This window comes from Eschrichtius robustus, chromosome 18, assembly GCF_028021215.1.
Source record: "Eschrichtius robustus isolate mEscRob2 chromosome 18, mEscRob2.pri, whole genome shotgun sequence".
NCBI lineage: Eukaryota > Metazoa > Chordata > Mammalia > Artiodactyla > Eschrichtiidae > Eschrichtius > Eschrichtius robustus.
In genome coordinates this window covers 55,088,646-55,109,398 of record NC_090841.1, presented here as the reverse complement: position 1 = coordinate 55,109,398, position 20,753 = coordinate 55,088,646, and the positions used below count along the sequence as shown (strand labels likewise).

General features: G+C 41.3%; 1 protein-coding gene across 1 annotated transcript; it reads left to right on the top strand.

Annotated features, from left to right (window-relative positions):
- The first annotated feature begins 1,566 nt into the window (after positions 1-1,566).
- On the top strand, positions 1,567-6,611 carry SPRY2 (sprouty RTK signaling antagonist 2). Its single transcript, XM_068526852.1, has 2 exons — positions 1,567-1,927; positions 4,821-6,611. The coding sequence occupies exon 2, from the start codon at positions 4,872-4,874 to the stop codon at positions 5,817-5,819; it is 948 nt and encodes a 315-aa protein (XP_068382953.1). The 5' UTR covers positions 1,567-1,927; positions 4,821-4,871; the 3' UTR covers positions 5,820-6,611.
- The last annotated feature ends 14,142 nt before the right edge of the window (positions 6,612-20,753 follow it).

Here is a 20,753-nt window from a genome sequence, read left to right as displayed (position 1 = left end):
GTAAAACCATTCTGTAAATCATTAGAATCCAATATTAGGAGTGTGTTGGGAGGGGTGTTACTTTCCCACCGGTGCTCCCACGTGCAAGCACGTTTCTTAGTAAATGAACGGCAGTTAGAGCCGTGCATATGTATGCATTTTCTATCTTTATATACGTATACATATTTTTTTAAAGTGGGAAAACACAGACCACCTTCAAAATGGACAATAGGATCTTCTTGGGAAAGGTTCTACGTGACAAGGAGAGTCGGAAATGAAGGGTGACTCTTTTGGTTAAGTGGAGGAGGACATCTGCAGTGAAACAGCGTGCCCCCTCCCATTTCAGAAGCCCGTGATGTCGCCCTTAGTAATCGTTTATGTGTGTATGACTGCATTAACTAATTTTAAAAAGGCCTGTATTGTAGAGTTTCCTTCCGCTGTTGCGTCAAACAAAACAGTAAGAAAGATCTTCAGACAGCCTCCATCTGTAGCTGACTGCCCCTTTAAAAATAAAATCTAATATTAAACCGAAAAACTACACATCGACACAATCAAAAGCAAATCCCGGCAAGAGCAGAAGTCACTTGAAACTCGAATCTGCATTCCGTTCCTCTCGTACGCAGCTCCGAGGTGGGAGAGGCGGTTTGTGCTGGTGCCTGGTGTATAATCGGGTTAATCCAGTAGACAAAGAATAAACCAATAGCCCTCCCACCTCACTTCCCGCTCCCCTTCCCCTCCCCCTTCTTCTCTCCCCGTCGCCCCCTCGAGGGGGAACAGAAAAGGGGAGAGGTTGGCTTGCAATGGATTCCGAATGAAGTCTCAAAACCTGCAACTTGTTTTTAATGCTAACACTGCCTGGCCCGGATTAGTTTGAAATGTTCATTCCCTTTTCCTAGTGGCGGGGAGAAAGTTCCCTAAGCCAGCCGAGCTAAGGCTCTTCCTCATGGCCCCTGGGGAAAACTTAAGGTCAGTGTTTCCTTGAAACTAGATAAACTGACCCCGCCGTGCCCAGCCCGGCCCCGCGGGCACCCCGCGTGACGGCCCCCGGGCGGCAGGACCAGCCTAGGGACGCGCGGGGCGGCGCAGTTGCCCTTTTGAATGCCTCCTGCGGCTCGGAGCGCTGGCGGGCGCTGGAGTGTGAGTGAATGTAGCCCCGCGGAGCCAATGAGCTGGGACCGGATGCGATATATCCTCTGGGACAACAACTGCTCTGTTCCGCCTCGGATCCACATGACGCCATTTACTGCTGCCGCGGCCGCCGCAGAGCTCCCTGCCTCCTCCGGAAAGGCGAGGGCGCAAGCCAACGGCGAGCCCCCCCGTCCGGGCCCCAGACCCTCCTCCTCCTCCTCCTCCTCCTCCTCCTCCTTCTCCTCCTCCTTCGCACCCACCGCCCCCGCCTCGGCCTCGCCGCCGCGCCTCCACAACGCCCAGTCTGCACCGCCGAGAGCTGCGCGCCGCAGCGCGAGCGGAGGAGAGGGGCCGGCGGAGCGCGCAGCGCCCAGGCCCCCGCGCCCGCCCGGCCCGCAGCCCTGCCGCCCCGCGCCCCCGCGCCGCCTCCGCTCGGACGCGGCCGCGGCCGCGCGACTTGGCCATCTGGCTTTAGGTTCTCTGTAAGGCCGTTTTCTTTTCTCATTCGCTCATCTGCCAAGAAAGGAGACTCGCCGTTGGCGCTTTGGCCTCCAGTTCATTGAGAAAAAAGAGGAAATACTCCGCGTGCGCTTTTAGAAAGGGGGTCGCCTCCAGCCCCGATCTCCAGAGTGTTCATCGCCTGGGGGCTTGGCTCCGGATTTTCCTCTCCTTTTCTCGTCCAGCCGATTGCTCGGAAGTTAGACTGAAGCAGAGTTTAGAAGCAAGAGGGGAAAAAGTTTGCATCGGGGCTGGATTTATTTGCACATCGCAGGAAGAAGAGAATCCAACGGAGAGGGGTTGGTGCAAAGCCGCGATCACGGTGAGGCGCGTTTGACTGGCTCTTCCCCTCCTGGCTCCGTGGCCGGCGCGTTGTGGGCAACATGGAGTAGGGGCAGCCGGACCGGGAGTGGGGTCCGTCTCTCCTCCGGCCTCCCTTTCTCTAACCCCGCAGGTTTTCCGTGGGGAACCCGGGAGCTGCCCGCGGGTCTGCCTCGCCTCGGGCTCGGTCTGCCTCGGCGGGGGCTGCAGTGCGCGCCGGGTGCAGTGTCCCCGACCCCACGCGCCCGCGCTCTGGGGGGTTGGGGTGGCGGACGGCTCGCGGCGAGTCGGGTCCCGGCGGTGCACTGGCCGCGAGTTGGGCGCTGAGAGCGGGAGAGGGAGGGAAAACACTTTGTGTTTTCCAGGTCGCCGTTGCAGGCGCTCGCATTGCTAACCTGTTCCTCTCCGGGGAAGGCACGTCCTGAGAGAGGCTGTCCCGAGGCAGGGGCGCCGGGGTTAGCGAGGGAGCGTGGGTCGCTCGCCTCGCGGGGGCAGCTAGACCTCGCGGGTGAAAAAAGGACAGGGTGCCGGGTGGAGGGAGCCCCAGCCTCTGCTCGGTGTGAACACAGGCGAGCACGGAGCTGGGTGGGAGCGTCGCCCTGCCTGGCGCCGGGTCTCTGCGGTTCGGAAGTGCAGCTTTCTCTTTTTTCCGTTCGCCTTGGTCGGCTTGGGTCATGCTTTTTTTCATTTTTAGAAGATTGGGCCGACCCAGCACAGGAAGAAGGTCATCAAGCGGTCGCGATCGTTTTCCATTACCTGAAAATAGGTGGCAAAAGAGGCTAGGGTTTGTTTTTTTTTTTCCCCCTTTTCCTTTGATGGGCTGACCCACTTTTTTGTTGCTGCTGCTGTTTCTTAATTCGGAATCTTGTGCGTTTTTACAAAGCGGTTTCTGTGTCGGTTTGCCCCACCCTTGCTTGTGCTGAAGTCCTTTCCCCCTAATCCTTAGTCTGATCACACACTGTTCTTAATGGGGGTTTCAAAGCGGGGGGCGGGGGGGGGGGCGAGGGAGCGGGGGAAGGAGGGGTGCTGCGAAGGAGGCCAGGGATAAGCAGAAATCACTCTAGTAAACCTCCTTCCCCGCAAAGATGCTAACTTTGCACTGCAAGCAAATCTGCGCGGAAAGTTTCCAGCTTAGGGATCTGGGTCTTGCACGCCCGGCGTGGGACCCTGGAAAATGTTCTTTCTTTTAAAAGCATTTTTTTATTTGATTTTAAGGAATATATACATGTATATAGATAGATATTTTTATTAATATATAGGCGTTTGCAGATTGCAGGCAATGCCCCTTCGGTCAGCGCAGGGTGGAGTCGCCCGGTGTGCATGGGTTAGACCTCGAAGTCCCGGCTCTATGTCTAAGGCAGGACTTTCTTCCTCGCGGCGTCGGGGCTGGAAACCAGTGCCCCGTGTTCGAGGGCCTTGGCCGGAACGTGCTGCGATGGGCGGTGTGACCTCCGCCTAAGGGTGGAGTGGCTCCCTCTTGGAGCTGGGAGGCAGTTCTCTGGGGTGGGGGAGATTCTATCTGGGAAGGAAGAGAGGGGGAAGCGCGCTCTAGCGTTTCAGGGCACGTCCCCTTCCGAGGCGCCCGCGCCCCCCGCCTGTCTGTCCGTCTCGGAATTGTGCGCAGGGGGGCCAGCTTGGCTTCTGGGCTGCGTCAGTCCTCCCGGAAAAAGGTCCCTCGGGGCTCGGACTGTGTGTCCCACCTGCTGGGGACGGTGTCGGTGCGCAGATAGATCCGATAAACGGAGTGAAAGCAAAGAAAGAGCAGCGCGATCTCGTCTGCCTCTCTGTTGGAACTGAGATCCGGTCTCCAGCTCTGCCTTTTTCCGAATTGGAAGGCGTGTGTCACCTGCCTGTGTCTCTTTTCTAAAAAGCCAGACGGGATGAAAGTCCACTTTTGTGCGTTTTTAGTCATTGTAGACTTGATTGGCAAAGGGGGTGGTAGTTTTGAAATTTTACAGAGGTGGCAATTTAAGCGGTTACTTGTCAGGATGATAGATTTGAGATGTGACACTTGAATTTTTAAAACACTTCCTGTTACCGCCAGTTTATGTTCTCAATTATTAGGTTTTTGGAAATGGGCAAAGTAGTTAAGATTTTGGCAGAATTTAAAATGTTCTCCTAGGCTCTCGGGTTGTACAATATGTGATTCTCAAGTTGTTGGGAAGTTGAAAATAAGTTCCTGTCTTTTTGTTGCTCCTGGTGTAAGTTTGCTTTATTGTAGTCCTGGCACCTGACAGGATTTGAATTGGTGTGTTTTTAATTCTATAACTTTGTGCTACTGTGTAGTTAATGATAATGCATGATTGTTGTATAAAAATGTATAACTCTTCCTGGGGGGGGGATATTTACTTTTTTTGCATGTCAGGTTCATCCTATGGGGTTTTATAAAGTTACAGAATAGTTCAAGGTATTTGATGTAAAAGCAGACTTAAAGTAAGAACCAAGAATTTCTAGGCTGTATTTATTGATGTTTAAGGCAAAAATGACCATGATAAGTTTAAACCTCTTTCAGAATCTTAAAAGGTATTCAACTTTTGAAAATGTCAGTATCAATGTTATATTCCAACACTACTTTCCCACAGTGTTTTACATGGAACCTGAACCTTGCAGATTTTATGCTTATTTGAGTAAGGAATTGTTACTTACGCGATTGAAACAAAGATCAGCTTGGTGTCACCACACATCACAGGATTAAAGAATTGTTGATACACAGCCATAATTTTTACTTTTTGGTACAGGCGTGGATCAGATGGCTGTCCGAATACCCTCCACAGCAACTCCGCTTCAAAGCCTGTTTCTCTAGAGGAAGTGGGGAGTGAAGAGTTAACTCAAGGGGGTGGACAGTGGGAAGTATCCTGGAGTGTAAACCGTCTCCTTCCTCTTGGTTTCCGCAGGAATTCAGATGTGTTCTAAGCCTGCTGGGGTGAGCACACTTCCAAGACCTGATGGAGGCCAGAGCTCAGAGTGGCAGCGGATCGCAGCCCTTGCTGCAGGCACCCCGTGACGGCGGCAGGCAGCGTGGGGAGCCCGACCCCAGAGACGCCCTCGCCCAGCAGGTACACGTGCTGTCTCTGGATCAGATCAGAGCCATCCGAAACACCAATGAGTACACAGAGGGACCTACTGTGGTCCCCAGACCTGGGCTCAAGCCTGCACCTCGCCCCTCCGCTCAGCACAAACACGAGAGGCTCCACGGTCTCCCTGAGCACCGCCAGCCCCCCAGGCCCCAGCACTCACAGGCCCACGCTTCTGCGAGGGCCACTCTGTCCAGGTCCATCAGCACAGTCAGCTCGGGGTCTCGCAGCAGTACTAGGACAAGTACCAGCAGCATTTCCTCTGAACAGAGGCTCTTGGGATCATCCTTCTCCTCGGGGCCTGTTGCTGATGGGATAATCCGGGTGCAGCCCAAATCAGAGCTCCAGCCAGGTGAGCTTAAGCCGCTGAGCAAGGAGGATTTGGGGCTGCACGCCTACAGGTGTGAGGACTGCGGCAAGTGCAAATGTAAGGAGTGCACCTACCCAAGGCCTCTGCCATCGGACTGGATCTGCCACGAGCAGTGCCTTTGCTCGGCCCAGAACGTGATCGACTACGGGACGTGCGTGTGCTGTGTGAAAGGCCTCTTCTATCACTGTTCCAATGATGACGAGGACAACTGTGCTGACAGCCCGTGTTCCTGCAGCCAGTCTCACTGTTGTGCACGGTGGTCGGCCATGGGCGTCATGTCCCTCTTTTTGCCTTGTTTATGGTGTTACCTTCCCGCCAAGGGTTGCCTTAAATTGTGCCAGGGGTGTTATGACCGGGTGAACAGGCCTGGATGCCGTTGTAAAAATTCAAACACAGTCTGCTGCAAAGTTCCCACTGTCCCACCCAGGAACTTTGAAAAACCAACATAGCATCGTTAATCAGGAATATTGCTGTGATAAAGATTGTTCCCTTTTTTTTTTTTTTAACACACACATATGCAACCAACTAAACAGTTAGAAATCTTGGCACTGTTGATAGAGGGTTGGGATATCGTTTGCTGTTTGCAGTGAAATGCTTATTGTCCATGTGCCATTTTAACTGATACGCGTGTCAGAATTCAGCTAATGGAGCTCAGAGTATGTGATGCAGATCTTGGCAACCTACATGTTGCATAAGCTAAAGCAACAGACACTCCTAGGCAAAGTTTTTGTTTGTGAATAGTACTTGCAAAATTTGTAAATTAACAAATGACTTTTTTTTTCCCCATTGTTTTCTCCAGAGATAATGTGCTATATTTTTGTATATACAATAATATTTGCAACTGTGAAAAACAAGTTGTGCCATACTATGTGGCACAGTCACAAAATATTATACTAATATGTTGTACATTCGGAAGAATGTGAATCAATCAGTATGTTTTTAGATTGTATTTTGCCTTACAGAAAGCCTTTATTGTAAGACTCTGATTTCCCTTTGGACTTCATGTATATTGTACAGTTACAGTAAAATTCTACCTTTATTTTCTAATTTTTTCAACATATTGTTTAGTGTAAAGAATATTTATTTGAAGTTTTATTATTTTATAAAGAAGAATATTTATTTTAAGAGGCATCTTACAAATTTTGCCCCTTTTATGAGGATGGGATAGTTGCTGCAAATGAGGGGTTACAGATGCATATGTTCAATATAAAATAGAAAATATATTAACGTTTGAAATTAAACTGAGCTGGATTGTCTTATTTTACCTTTTCTTTTGTTTTTTGAAGTGAAAAAGAAACCATTTTATGTCAAGGATAGCATTTCAGTGGAATTGTTTCACTTATCTATGAGATTATCTTATGGTTGCTGCTTTAAAGTAGAGTGGAGATTTGGTGATTTTCAGAGATAACTAGCCATCAGGAGAGAAATAGCTGAGCACCTGACTCACTTAATAGTATTAATCATATGAGGGCTCATTTTTGGCTCCTGTTGTTTTACTGATTTGCAGACTAGCCTTTGTTTTGCAGGTTTAAAAAAAAAAGTCTTAACTTATTCATTCAGGAGACTTCCCTAAAAGATGAACCATTAGACTTTTTCTTTATATACAATATTGAGAATGAATGTCATAAGGCTAATTCAAGACCAGAGAAATGAGTTCATGTCAACAAATATTTATTGACTGTCCTCTGTGTGTCAGGCATGCAGTATACACAGATCAAAGCTTATAATTGAGGCAAAAATGTTTTCTTGACTTAGCAGATCATGGCTCTGTTTTTTCTAGTCTCTTTGGTTTTAGACTCTTAAGTTTATCACCATGATACCAAGTTCCTTATGTTAGAAAAGACATGGAAAACATAACTTGTTTTGGTTCAGGCACTGGGTATCATGAAATTTCATCCTGTATTGGCCTAATAATAATTCAAGCACAAGCAGGCCACCTTGAGTGGCCCTGTTGTATTTATTTAATCAAATTATCCAGAAAATTGTTAAATTTTACACTGAGAAAAGATGCAGTATGGCAAAAAAGTCAGTGTTTGCGGTTATCTTTTGGACGCAAACACACAGCAAGCTGCTAAAAGCCCATCTTGACAAATATTGGGTTTTCTTACTTGTAATAAGTCACTTGATTAATTAGTCACTTTATGGCTGATTTTTTTTTTTTCCAAAAGCACAACCTTTTGCTGCCAAGAATCACCGGAAGTCTAGGAAATGATTTACCTGACGTTATTGTTTAATCTCTCGTTTCCTGTTCTAAGGCTCCTTTTCTTAGGTTAAGAGGTCTTAGTACAGGCTGTCTTCTGTTTTGTTTTTTGAAATTGGCTTTCAAGAAACTATATAGCCTCCTAAACCAAGACATTGCTATAAGGACCTTCAGTTTCCTCTAAGCTTTCTCCAAAAAAAAAAAAAAAAAAAACACAAGGGTAAATTAATTTAGAAATTATTTACTCTTAAGTTTCAACTCTGGGATACTGAATGTTGCAATTCTAATACTCATATCTAACCATTATGGTCTAAGAGGAATTAGAATATTGAAAAAACAATAGGACAGGGTTTCTTATTCATCATATAGTTTTCAATATTTGTAAAGCACAAAAATTTTGACTACCAGTTTCTGAATGTGTATCAGAAACTGCCATATGCACTGAGAAATTTTTTGGTATAGAAATTGTGAGTCCTTTTTTTTTTTTTAAACCACATGAGCAGCTTTCAAAGAGTTACATAGACAAATTGAATCAGATGCAATTGGGTGTTTATTGAAGATGTAGAATAAAGACCTCTTTCCATGGTTATGGAATCAATCTCTGATCATGTGGCCTAGGGATTTGCATTTTTAATCATTCCACTAGTGATTATGTACAGTTTGAGAACTACTGACCTAGATATTGCTTTCTAATTTAGCTTTTTTTTTTTAATGGAATCCATTGTAAAGCATAATTCACGAGTTTGAATGTAGAACATAGTGATAAACCAGCTGAATTTAGAAGAGGACTTGGTGTAAGTGTATATGAAGTCCCAATCAAAATTATTTAAAGATAAATAAGGAAAATTGGATTCCTCAAGAAGCTTCTAACTAACCTATTAAATGTTGAGTTTGTCTATAAACCAGTATAGAATTCATTTTCAGAATATAAAAAATGTTTATATCTAAACAGATTGAAAACAGATGGTGCTCACTCTTCAGTGTGTTAAAGAGATTTTAAATGTTCCAGGTCATCTCACTGAGGTAAAGGAATAATCACCTCAAGTTCGTGAAAATTCTTATTATAAATACCAGTCGATAATGCAATGGCCATTATTTGAATATTGCGATAGATTAAAAGTATAATGATATAGTCAACATTAGTTGACCCCTTAGCATTTAGGGGTCTCTTAACTATATATTTTTCTGGTTTCTTGCCTTTTTATTTTTTTAGAAACCCGTGCATTCTCTATATTGAGATTCATTTAAGGATGACAACTTGATTGCTGTTACTGAAAACAGTCATTTATGTGTGTTGAGGAGGAGACTTTAAGGCTCTGCCAGGTTTCTCCATGTTGGAGCATGCTCTGGGCATTGTCTGTGAAAGAAGAAAGCCAAAACCAAATACAGGTACTCTCAACCAAACTTTGCATGACTTCTTTCTCCAATACACCTTTGTCTCAAGGACTGATTGCCTCCAGGATATATAAGATAGTGATGATGTCAGATTAATGAGTTTGCTCTTTGCACAGTGCAGTGAGGTATTGGATAGACAGTTGATGGGTTTAATGCTTTTGAACGTATATGTCAGAACCTTCAAGGGTTTAATGGGTTTCGAGTTTCACTTGTAGTTATATCCAAATCTGGCCATTTGCCTTCCTCTCTTAAATGTGCAGAAGGACCAGGATGTACGTGCAAAAGTCTCAACTTTGAAAATGGGTTAAACTGTGTAGATCAAAAACATTAAGTTTGTCATCTTGTGCACAATCTTTTACACTACTTTAGTAAAGAACAATAAAAATAGGCATTAACTAGTTACATCAATACTGTATCAGTATCCATTCTTTGGTTTTCAATATTCATTAAGACACAAGTTATGTTAATTTCTACTTTAATTAGGCCAGTTGCCTCATTTCTCTGCAAGATACCAAGGGTGGGTCTCCATTGATTGAAGACTAGAGCAGAATTTTAAAATCAGTCCTGTCTGATTTGGCTGAACTGATCATCAGAGTGAAACTTTACATCTGGAATATTTAACCACTGGTTTGGCCATTCATGGGAGGATAAAGCTGTCAGACTGTATCCTATAGTTGCATTTTATTTGGATATCATACCACCACCTTCCTTACATCATGAGAGACAACTATTTGAATAATGAGAGACAAAATGTGAATTCCACTAATGATAGTGCACCTCTGGTCAAAATTAAATTTAAGATATTCATTTAACTTGTAGTTGAAAAAAGAGAAATATATCTAGAATATATGTTATATAGAATATAACACACATTATATTCTATATAGAGAGAGAATGTAAAAATATATAGAAATAGAGCAAATAAGAAAAAAAGATTAGCACTTAAACCTTTACCAAATGTTTCACATTTTTATTTAAAACTGCATTTTGATTGACCTAAAGAATTTTTAAAAGCCAGTCTTACTTGGCAACTAATATTTTTTTAATAAACTATTAAAGGAGATTAGAACGAAGCCTGTTTGTTGCCTTGGCCTCTGGCTTGGCTAGATGGGGCATGTAAGGCTTCAGCATACCTTGAAGGAGTTAATTTCTCAAAACAGTTCTAATGCACAGAGAAGACATTAAAAATTTGGCTTAATACAAGGACCACACTCCCCACCCCCGGAATGGAATTTGGGTCCCCAAAATTAGGCATTTCAATTGAACACATTTTTTTTGAATGCCTACTCCTTACCCGTCACAGGGCCAGTGGCTGAAGTACAAAAGGAAAGGATTAGTGACTCTAATGCAAGCCAGGACTTTCCACAGCAAAGGCACAAGCAAGGTGCTATGAGAGACAGAAAATGGGTAAAGCACTGTTGCGTTCACGGTGGGTTTGATCTCCAAGGCTTTGCAATGGTTACAGATATTTAAATAGGCACAGAGTTTTTTGCTGAGGCAGAGGCAACAGAATTCCCACTACTCATTAAAACTGTGTTCACCATGCTTATATCTTAAATTCTAAATGAAATGTAGAGGGGAATCCCTGGTGGTCCAGTGGTTAGGACTCCAAGCTCTCACTGCAGAGGGCTGGGGTTCAATCCCTGGTTGGGAAGCTAAGATCCCACAAGCGTGAGGTGTGGCAAAAAAATATTTTAAATAAATAAATGAAGTGTAGTGATGTTTAATATTTGAACACCTATACTTTGCTGTATTCTTAATTTTATGATTCATGATTAATTAAAACTTTTCCCTAAAAAATGTGGATTAAAAACTACATTTTTAAGATATATAACTAAGACATAAGTTGTAAAGATCTGTTTATTCTTGTTTTTCCAGTTTTTACTAGAGTTTCCCTCTTGTCACTAACCCATAATTTTAGCTTGCTTCTGTACCTAGAAAAATGAATACTTGTGAAGAACAAATTGGGGATAATGAAACAGAAAAAAACGCATTCATGATAGTATGAAAGAAAGTAGTTGAGCTTTGGAGCAATTCCGCCCTTACCAAAAAACAATGCCTGAGACCTGACTTCCCAGGTCCACACGGCTCGCAAAGCCCAGATGACCACCTCTGGCAACTACGTTAACACAACTTCCATTTTTGAAATGGTTTTGAGCTCCAAATAACATCTGGTTTATTGACTTGCATCAATAGGGCTCACAGTCAAGCAGGTTCTGGTAAATATCATATTTGTATCGCCTCTCATTTCTCCAAGTTCTTAATAGTCTCGTGCATCCTTCCTAGACCCAGCTTTCCTGCTCCAAAGTAGGCACAAAGTAGCCCTAATATCTGCTGCTAGTCGTAGCAGAAGTTGTTCCTGAGATTCCCGTTACAAGGTCATCTTTATAAGTTCGGAACTGCGTTCAAGGATGCGTATCTGAGGGTCACTGTGAACATTATAAAGCCTAGTGACCAAGCAGCCCAGCATGCCTCGAGCAGCAGCACAAACAGAGCCTTGGGATCAACATTTAGTAGCTGTTATGTTGGCAAACTAATGCCTAGGATGTGTCGAGAGATGTTTGTCTTTGACCCGTCCCTCTGCTAATGAGGAACTGACTCCAGGACCAGTGATCACACGATCAACGTTCGCATTCAGGTCTTGATGTCACACAATTAGGATACAGCCTAATTTGGTTTCATTCCAAGCATTCATTAACACTATACTGTACCTTTGAGCTTAAACTTTGGAAGTGGTTCTTTTACAGACTATTGATCTGATTCTAATCATCATTGATCTGATTCTAATCATCTGATTCTAATCATCGTATCACAAGATACGGACCCAACAGTGTGTCTTCTGAGCCTTTGCCCTGCCACGGGAACAATAACAACTACAGGCTCAGAGTGCAATTTCTTGTCACTGATGTCATATTTATGGTGTGTCTTCAGTGTAAGAGATGTTACAGTAAGTGGGGGGAAAAGCATTAGATCTGTGATTGTGGACTCGCAAAATAAGAATGATGCCCACAGCCCTTTGGAAGCTAATGATCTAGGACTTAGGTTTTTAGTCATAGGAAATGATTGGTAGCATTACCCACTTCCTGCCCTGGGCAATTTGATCCCCCAAGGGGACATTTGCCAAGGTCTGGAGACATTTCTGGGTTTCACTACTGGGGGTGGAAAGGAGGAGTTATTGGCATTTGCAGGTAGAGACAAATTGCTAAACATCCTCTACTGGCCAGGACAGTCCCAACAACAAAGAATTATTCAGCCCCAAATGCCAACAACACTGTTGTTGAGAAACCCTGCTAAGAGGAAGCTAGGAGAGTAGTGGGGAGAAGGTAATATATCCTTCTGAGACAGGGCAAGGACAGCCATCAGCTGTGTGAGGGAGGGAGAGGACAAAGGACCTGGGGGGATTGCTGTGACCATAATTTTGGAATTTCAAATCTGAGTGCTAAACCTCTGAAATGCTTCTAATGGAAAACACCGTACATTTGTAAGTATATATGTCCACACACCTACTTTTCTGTAGTACTTGAAGTTCATGTGCTCTGGAGACAAGCGCTGTGCAGATTCCCTTGTCTGTTACCTGTTAGCTGTGTAGCCACATGCAAGTTACTTAACGTCCCTAAGCCTGATGTCTTCATCTGAGAGATAATAATTCTTGACCCAAAAGTTGTGAAGATTGAAGAGGTATGTGTGAAATATTAACCCTTGTGATGGGTACAAAATAAGTACTAAAAAAAAATATTTACTATTATTTTGTATTTGGGTGATTTTTCTTCTTCTTTTTCTTCTCTTTCTCCTTCTCCTTCTCCTTCTTCCTCTCCCTCTCCTTCTTCCTCTCCTTCTCCTTCTTCTTCTTCTTCCCTCAGGCACAGTGTTAAATGCTGAAGACTTAAGACAGTATCTCCCGCCCTCTTAGAACTTGTTTGTAGGAAAACCAAATATTTACTATAGAGTATAATACATGTGATTACAGACTTAAAATACACATAAAGAGGAAATGATTAACTCTATCTTGGGTGTAGTACGTGGGATTAGGAAAGTTTCCCAGAGAGGATGACATCTGCAAAGCAACTTGAATGATTTTCTTAAACTGAGGTGGTGGGTAGGAGCCCACAGACAGCCAGGTGCAAAAGAGAAAGAATTCCATTCTTGACTGTGAAAGAATAAAACAATTGACATGATGCCAAAGGACTGATAAATTTCAAATAAGTGTTTCTTTATAAAACATTTATGAGATTTTAGTTTCTGAAAATTGGGTTCTAATAAATCTGTGTGTGTGTGTGTATATGTATGTATATATGCACTCAAGAGACGTGCATCTTTAGAATTTATTGATGTAAGTGTTTCCGACATTTCTTAATGGACATAAATTTGTTTCAAGTAGCAAAACTTAGTCAACTGTGCCATAAAATTCACAAAATCCCTTTGCCGGCTGAAAAAAACCATACCAAATGAAACCCCTACTCCAGGATGGTTCTATAAGTGAAATTATCAGCTTTACTCTAGTTTTAATCAATTTGTGGTATGTATACTATCTTTCATATTAAGCTATTTTAAAGTTCTTGGAGAAAAGGTAAGAGTACAAATCATTGTAAATAATACTCTAGTTAAAAAAAAGTTGGGTTGTTAAAATTGAAGATCTGTTCAGAAACCCCTTTTTTTCTTTCTAGACTGATTTTTGCTTGTTGATAGGTGCTATTTTCTTCCCACTCACCTAAGTAGTTGACACATTGAACCATACTTTAAAAACAAACTTCTCTTGAAAAAAAGACACAGGTAACTCCCTTTGTAAAGCAATGAAAATTTTCATATGACAAATAACTCCAAATCAGACTATCCATAATTAAGATAGAAGTCTGAAAAGGAAGTATGTAAAACTCTTATTTCTAGATATTAACTACTTCTAAGATATTAAAGGTGTCAAATTTATGTGGCTTAATATGAGGAACATTGGCTATAGAATCATAGGACATGCATCTTTGTGGGCAAGTTACATACCTCTCTGTGGTTAACCTCTTAGTTTCTTCCTTCAAATAAGGGGTAATAATACATACTTCAAAACTAGTCTGACAATTAAATGAGATACTACCCTTTAAATAAAGTATCTGTTAACAGACACTGTTAAATGGATATTGTTAATAATATAGTTACGTGTTCATTTTATTACAATTTCTCCAGAGAGACTGCATGCATCTATATATGCATGTGTCTGTGTGTTTGTGTGCACATATAGATTTTTGCAATATTTCTACTAAAACAAATAGCTATATTCATTTCATCCGATGTTAATGTACTTTGAGAACACTACCAGAAAGAGGAAATTTAGGAACTCATGCATACTCCCAAGTACTACAACTTTACATTGATAACTTCCCAGTTGGATTTGTGACAGTGTTACCAATTTAGGTTTGTTTTTGTTTTTGTTTTTGCTTTTTTGGTGAGGGGAGGTGGAGGTTAATGGTAGTTGTCCATTTGGGCAGAGCCCAGTACTGGCATGTAGGAGATACTCAATGAGAACTTGATGAATGAATGAATAGATGAATGAATTCAATCGAAAGTAAAGGTATACTGAAGGAGTCTAAGAAAGAAAAGATATGAATAATAATACATGGCAAAATCTAAAATTAATTGATTGGTATAGATATAGTTCTGCAATTCTAAGATGAACATTTTTATTCTTGTTTATGCATCTCTGAAATTAAGAGCATCTTACAATCAAACGTGTTTTACAATTGCCATTGGCTAGGCAGTAGTCATGACATACCTGTCATTGTTTGCAGTGGTTGAACTTGACTGTAGCTATTCATCCAGTTCTACTGAGTTAATATGCATTGTTAGTTCTACACATTTTTTTTTATAGCTTCCATTCTTTTTTTTTTTTTAATTTATTTATTTATTTTATTTTTGCCTGTGTTGGGTCTTCGTTTCTGTGCGAGGGCTTTCTCTAGTTACGGCGAGTGGGGGCCACTCTTCATCGCGGTGCGCGGGCCTCTCACTATTGCGGTCTCTCTTGTTGCAGAGCACAAGCTCCAGATGCGCAGGCTCAGTAGTTGTGGCTCATGGGCCTAGTTGCTCCGTGGCATGTGGGATCTTCCCAGACCAGGGCTCGAACCCGTGTCCCCTGCATTGGCAGGCAGATTCTCAACCACTGTGCCACCAGGGAAGCCCAGTTCTACACATTTTAAGTTTAATTGTGTTTAAACTGTCTTCATGAAACAGCATGGAAATGAAAAGTTATCATGTGCCCCAAAAACAAAGCTATTAAATATTGTGTTATTGGGCTTAAATTTAATACTAAGGAAAAATATGCTATTTGAGAAATGATTCCAATCTGATTTTTCTTGCAAAAAACAAATAAATGCCTATAGGACATAAGAAACAGAGAGACCCACAAGTCGATGAATAGATGAGATGAATTTCAAAGCCATGCTAAGCTGGTATGACCAATTTATGTAACTCAACAGGCTGACGTTAAGATTTTGTTATGAATTTATCAACAATACTTTCATTTTCTTCATGGTTCAAAAATACTGGTGTCTCTTACAATCTATGGTATCTTAAATTTTCAGAAACAGGGTAGTCATTTGGGACATTTAGAGAAATTGGCAATGTTCAACCAGGGTACGGAGGACAGATAAAATTTTGCCTGACTGTTGAAAAATAGGTAGTTGAGATGGTGTTCTGGAAAGCCAAAAATCAGGATGGAGCAAAGTTTCATTCAGGGCAGAGTGAATAGACCAGTCTGGCTGAAATGCATGTTTATGTAAGGGAGAAGTGAAAACGAAGGCTGGAAAGACAGATTTGGCCTCAACTCTGAGGAATCTGAATGTTAAACTAAAGAACCTGGATTTATTCCGAACATGTCCCCAAATCCATTTTTGGCCATTCAATAACATTTTCCAGTTAACAGTAAGCATAATCCTTCAAAAGTGTATTATAAACATTTTGATCCCTTTTTAAACAGATTTGATGACTTCCTTTTGCTCTTGGAACAGAATTCCAGTTCTTTCAGGATCCTGAATGATCTGGTTCCTCCCCACTCCAATACCTATGCTTCTGTCCCTTTCCACCCTAACCCCAAGGGTCTGCCTTCTCTCTTTTTCTGACGTCAGTTTCTTTCCTTCCCTCCACACATCCTTCACAAATACTATTGCCTCTACATGGAATCGTCTTCCTTAGCCCTCATCCCACATCCGTTCATCTGAGAAATTCTTACTCTTCCTTTAAGATTCAGTGAAAATGTCACCTCCCAGGGAAGCAAGCTCCTTCTCACCCCTAGTCTAGATAATGTCCCCTGGTGATTCTCTCTCATATTATTCAGTCTTTTTCTTTCATAGTCTGTATTATCAATGTAGCTACATAATCATCTGTGTGATTATTTAATTTTTCTCTCTGTTAGACCTTTTTTATTTGGTTTACAGCTGGATTTCCAGGGCCAAGTCCCATACCTGGTGCATAGGAGATGCTCAATAAATATTTGAGGAATAAATGAATGGATGAATTTAATAGACTTCAGATATACTGATGGTGTCTAAGAAAGAGAAGATATGAAAAAGTAGCCATTTTGGGAAATTCGGCTGATCATTTGCCTCTTCTGCCTCGCATAGCCATTTGTCGGAGGGCAGCTGTAACTTGCTACTGCTCTAACTTACTTACATACCTATCCTTCTGAACTGACTGTAAGGTTTTTAAAGACTGGAATGAAATCTGTCTCCAGCACTTATCACAATGCCTGGCACAAAGTAGATGCTCTCTGAATGTCATTCAGATGAATGGGTTTTTACTAACCACAATCCAACCATTACTGAGATGAGTCTATTACGATTTTATATGTATATATCTCTTATCTTAGATACACATGACCCTTTGAGATTTTTTTTCGGAGCCTCTGCATTTACTCCATCAGTCCAAACAGAAATATGGACTAGCTTTCCTAGTGGCAATGAATTAGATCACAGAACTGGAGAGAGTTTTATCAAATTTTTTGAACTTTCGCAGTAGTCGACTAGAACCAGCAAAAATTTCCCTCACTTATCCCTCACTGCCCCAGAGCCTTCAACTAGCCTGAAATAAAAGGACCCTCAAATGCCCCGAAGACAGACACCAATCTAGCAGAAATACACTTACAAACATAAAAGGAAAAGGAAAAAGAGAAAAAAACATCTTGAATTTCTGATCATCCTGGGTAGGACTTCTTTAACTTAACTGTGTGCATGAAACACCTGGGGATCCTGTTAAGATGTAGATTCTGAACAATAGCTTGAGGGAGGGTCTGAGATTCTGCATTTCTAACAAATCTCCTGCAGGTCTGCTGATCACTCTCCAGCAGTGTATTGGTCAGGGTTCTCCAGAGAAACAGAATCAGTAGGGTATGTGAGTGCGCATGTGTGCTTGCACGCAGAAAAAGAGACATTTTAAGGAATTTACTCAGGTGGTTATGGAGGCTGACACGTCCAAAATCTGCAGGACGGACTGCTGGCTGGAGACCTAGGTAAGAGCCAGTGTTGCAGTTCAAGTCCAAAGGCATCTGCTGGTAGAATTCCTTTCTTGGAGGAGGTCAGTCTTGGTTCTATTAAAGCCTTCAACTGATTGGATGAGGCTCACCCACGTTATGGAGGGCAATCTACTTTACTCAAAATCCACCAATTTAAATGTTAATCTCATCCAAAAAACACCCTTACAGAAATACCCAGAATAATGTTTGACCAAATATCCGGGTACCATGGCCCAGCCAAGTTGACACATAAAATTATCACAAGCAACGAGGATCTAGGGAAACACTTGATTCTTAATCAGAATAGTTATGTCTGACTTGCTTTGCCTATAGACCTTCATCAGTACATCAAAAATTCACTACATGGTGACAAAAGAATAGGACTTTTAAAAATGGGACACTAAGCCTCTAGTATTAAATAATATAAAATATATTTCTCTTCTGAAAAAGGATATATTTAAAATATCACTGTGTGTGTAAATAACTTTCTAAGAGAACAATTTAATGTCTAAACTACCTATTAGAGAGCTTCAGTGGGTCTCTAAGAAAGCACCAAAAAATTTATTTTGATGCCATACAAACATAAGCAGTCCAGATCACTTACTTTAGAAATTGATAGAAGGCATCTCATGTTGGTGCCATCACTTGCTGGCTGACTGGCCTTAGGGTGGTTACTTAACATCTCTGAGCATCAGTTTACTCACATATAAAAGAGAGATTTTAAACTATTCTTTTTGTGAACTGTTTTGTGATTAAAACTATGACGTATCTTTCCTGTCTTCTTTAAGTTGGTTTGTATACTCCTTGACGGGGCAAAGGATATTTTATCCCCAGTATCTGGCATGTCCTTTGGATTTGCAATGTTTGTGGCATGATTACATGGCAATAAACAAAGTACTTAATAAATGGCAGCTTTGGTTGTTAGGCAGCCACTTCACTTTCTTTATAGGGTGAAGCAGAATAGAAATAAGACCATTTTAGACTAAATATCATTATGTACCAAGTGTACCCTGTCTCTGTTTTTACCCCCTAGTTTTTAATATGCAAATTGGGGCCACATCTGTGCAAATCATAGTAATTTATTACAGTACCCTACTGTTGACTTGTTGCTTTCACATACAGAATCTCATTTTGACTTTTGATGGTGGCCCTGAGATGCTTGTAAGGACAGAAATTAATATTTCTATTTTACATAACAGGACATTGGAGTTTCTGTAGATGAGAGGATTGCTCCAGATCATATAGGAAGCAAGTAAGAATATCTTCAAGCCCAGACTTCTGATTCCAAGCCCCATGTTTTGATCATATCATAGTTGAATCTTTCTATTAATGCTTGCAGAGAAACAGCTCTTAAATGCATTCTGCATTGATGACATTTTTCATTCTGGCGTCTTCATACATGGGCAACAAATTATTATTTAAAATGAGGCTATTCCAGACTATCTTCTTACATGAGGTCTAACACAATTTTTATTGTTGTAATTATCATTGCCATTGTTACTTTTCCTTCAAATCAGGGATTAGTAATAGATCTCATCCAGTACTTCTCAGCAATTCTAATCCTATAAGATAATGAAAGAATACACAGACCTTCATATTTTTTATATGAAAAGTACTTAATTTGAAAACATATCTGAAGAGAAAGCCATGAAAATATATTTTCTATCCTCTACTGTGTTGCATTTTAATGAACCAGAATTGAGAAAGTAGTTGAAGAGCAAGAGTTCCCTCATGGACCTTGAATTTAAGAACAATTTATGTAATAGTTCACTCAAAATTTGCCATTCAATTCTCTGGTCAGTTATTATTAGGAAACATACCATTTTATTTTAATTGATTTTCCTAATAACTATAAAATGCAATTATTTTATAATTATTCTAATCATACTAATCTAAAAATGGAAAGAGTTATGAATTTAAAAACTGAAACACTAAATTTCATATTCTATTTGAATTTGATTGAACTGATAAATAAAGGTTGCCCAAGGACTGTACTGGAGTCATAATTGTGAACCTTCCAAATTCTGGGTTGGTTACTATTGTAGCTTTCTTTTCTTCCCTATAGAAAATGAAATGATGCAGACTTATTGAGTGTGGCAGATCCATTTTTATTTATTGTTTTAATTTATTGTTAATTTATTTAATTGTTTTAAATTTATTTAATTTATTATTGTTTTATTTATTGTTTTAATCTGTTGTCTGTCTCATATATCATTAAACTCTAGGATTCACATCTGCAAATGCACTTACCAAAGGGGGAAAAAAAAAAAGAATTTACTTAAACTTTTCCCAAGTTCAACAGATTTGCAGGTGCATTCAGATACATATAATTATCTGCTACCCCATCATCCCTCTCCCCTCTCCCCTCCCAAAAGAGCCTCCTTTCCTAAGACTCTGAGTTTATTTTTTTACAAGCAAAGGTCTTATACATACATTGAAGGGAGAGATGAGGCAGGGATTTGACTTAAAAGGCCAAGCCCTCTCAGTTACCTGCCTAAATCCTTGGAACCAAGCCTAAACTTTAAGTAGCAATTTAAACAGTAAATAAATTCTGCTAATGGCTATTAGATTGCTAGCTGGGGAGATTAGTATAGGCAGTAATTCTAATTAAATAGAGAACACTGAAGAGAGTTGAAACGTTTCAAGAGCAGATTTTGTCTCCCATGCCTCATTAGGAATATAAAATCAGCTTCTGCTGTAAGAAAGACAACCTTTCAAAAGACTGTTCTTGGGCCATAACGAGGTTGTATAAGCTTCATTTTCAAATTTTGCATTCCTTTTTCCATAGTGAAGGGTAATTTTTTTGCCCAAATCCAATAGAAACTATGCTAAATCACCATGTCTGTTCACAACAATGTATCTCCCATTTAGACACATAGAAAGGCTGACTTCAGCCTCTGTAGCAGAAGGTAAGACTTCACAGAATCTGGCCTCCCAGTGGTTCTTAGATAGGCCTTGGAGGAGTGGGTGTCAGCTCACTTAACCTTCTCCACCTCGCCTGCCTTCTGGACCCAGACCTCACACATCTTGCAGCCCCCTAGGTATAATTCATAAACAGAAGTGAAGAAGAAAAATGAGGGTAGATCAGTAAGTAATTGATTGGGTCTGCCTGATAATCTTATCAATTCAAAGTTTAATTGCACAATTGAATAAAAAAAGGTGACTGAGTTTTGTGGTAAGCGAAACTATGAGCATTTATAAAAGAAAGTCGTGTATTTGTTTCGTTCCTTTCTCTATGAACATAAGTGAGTTAGCACTAGTTCTTACAGCCTATGCCTTGAATCTTTGACTCGTGTTTGT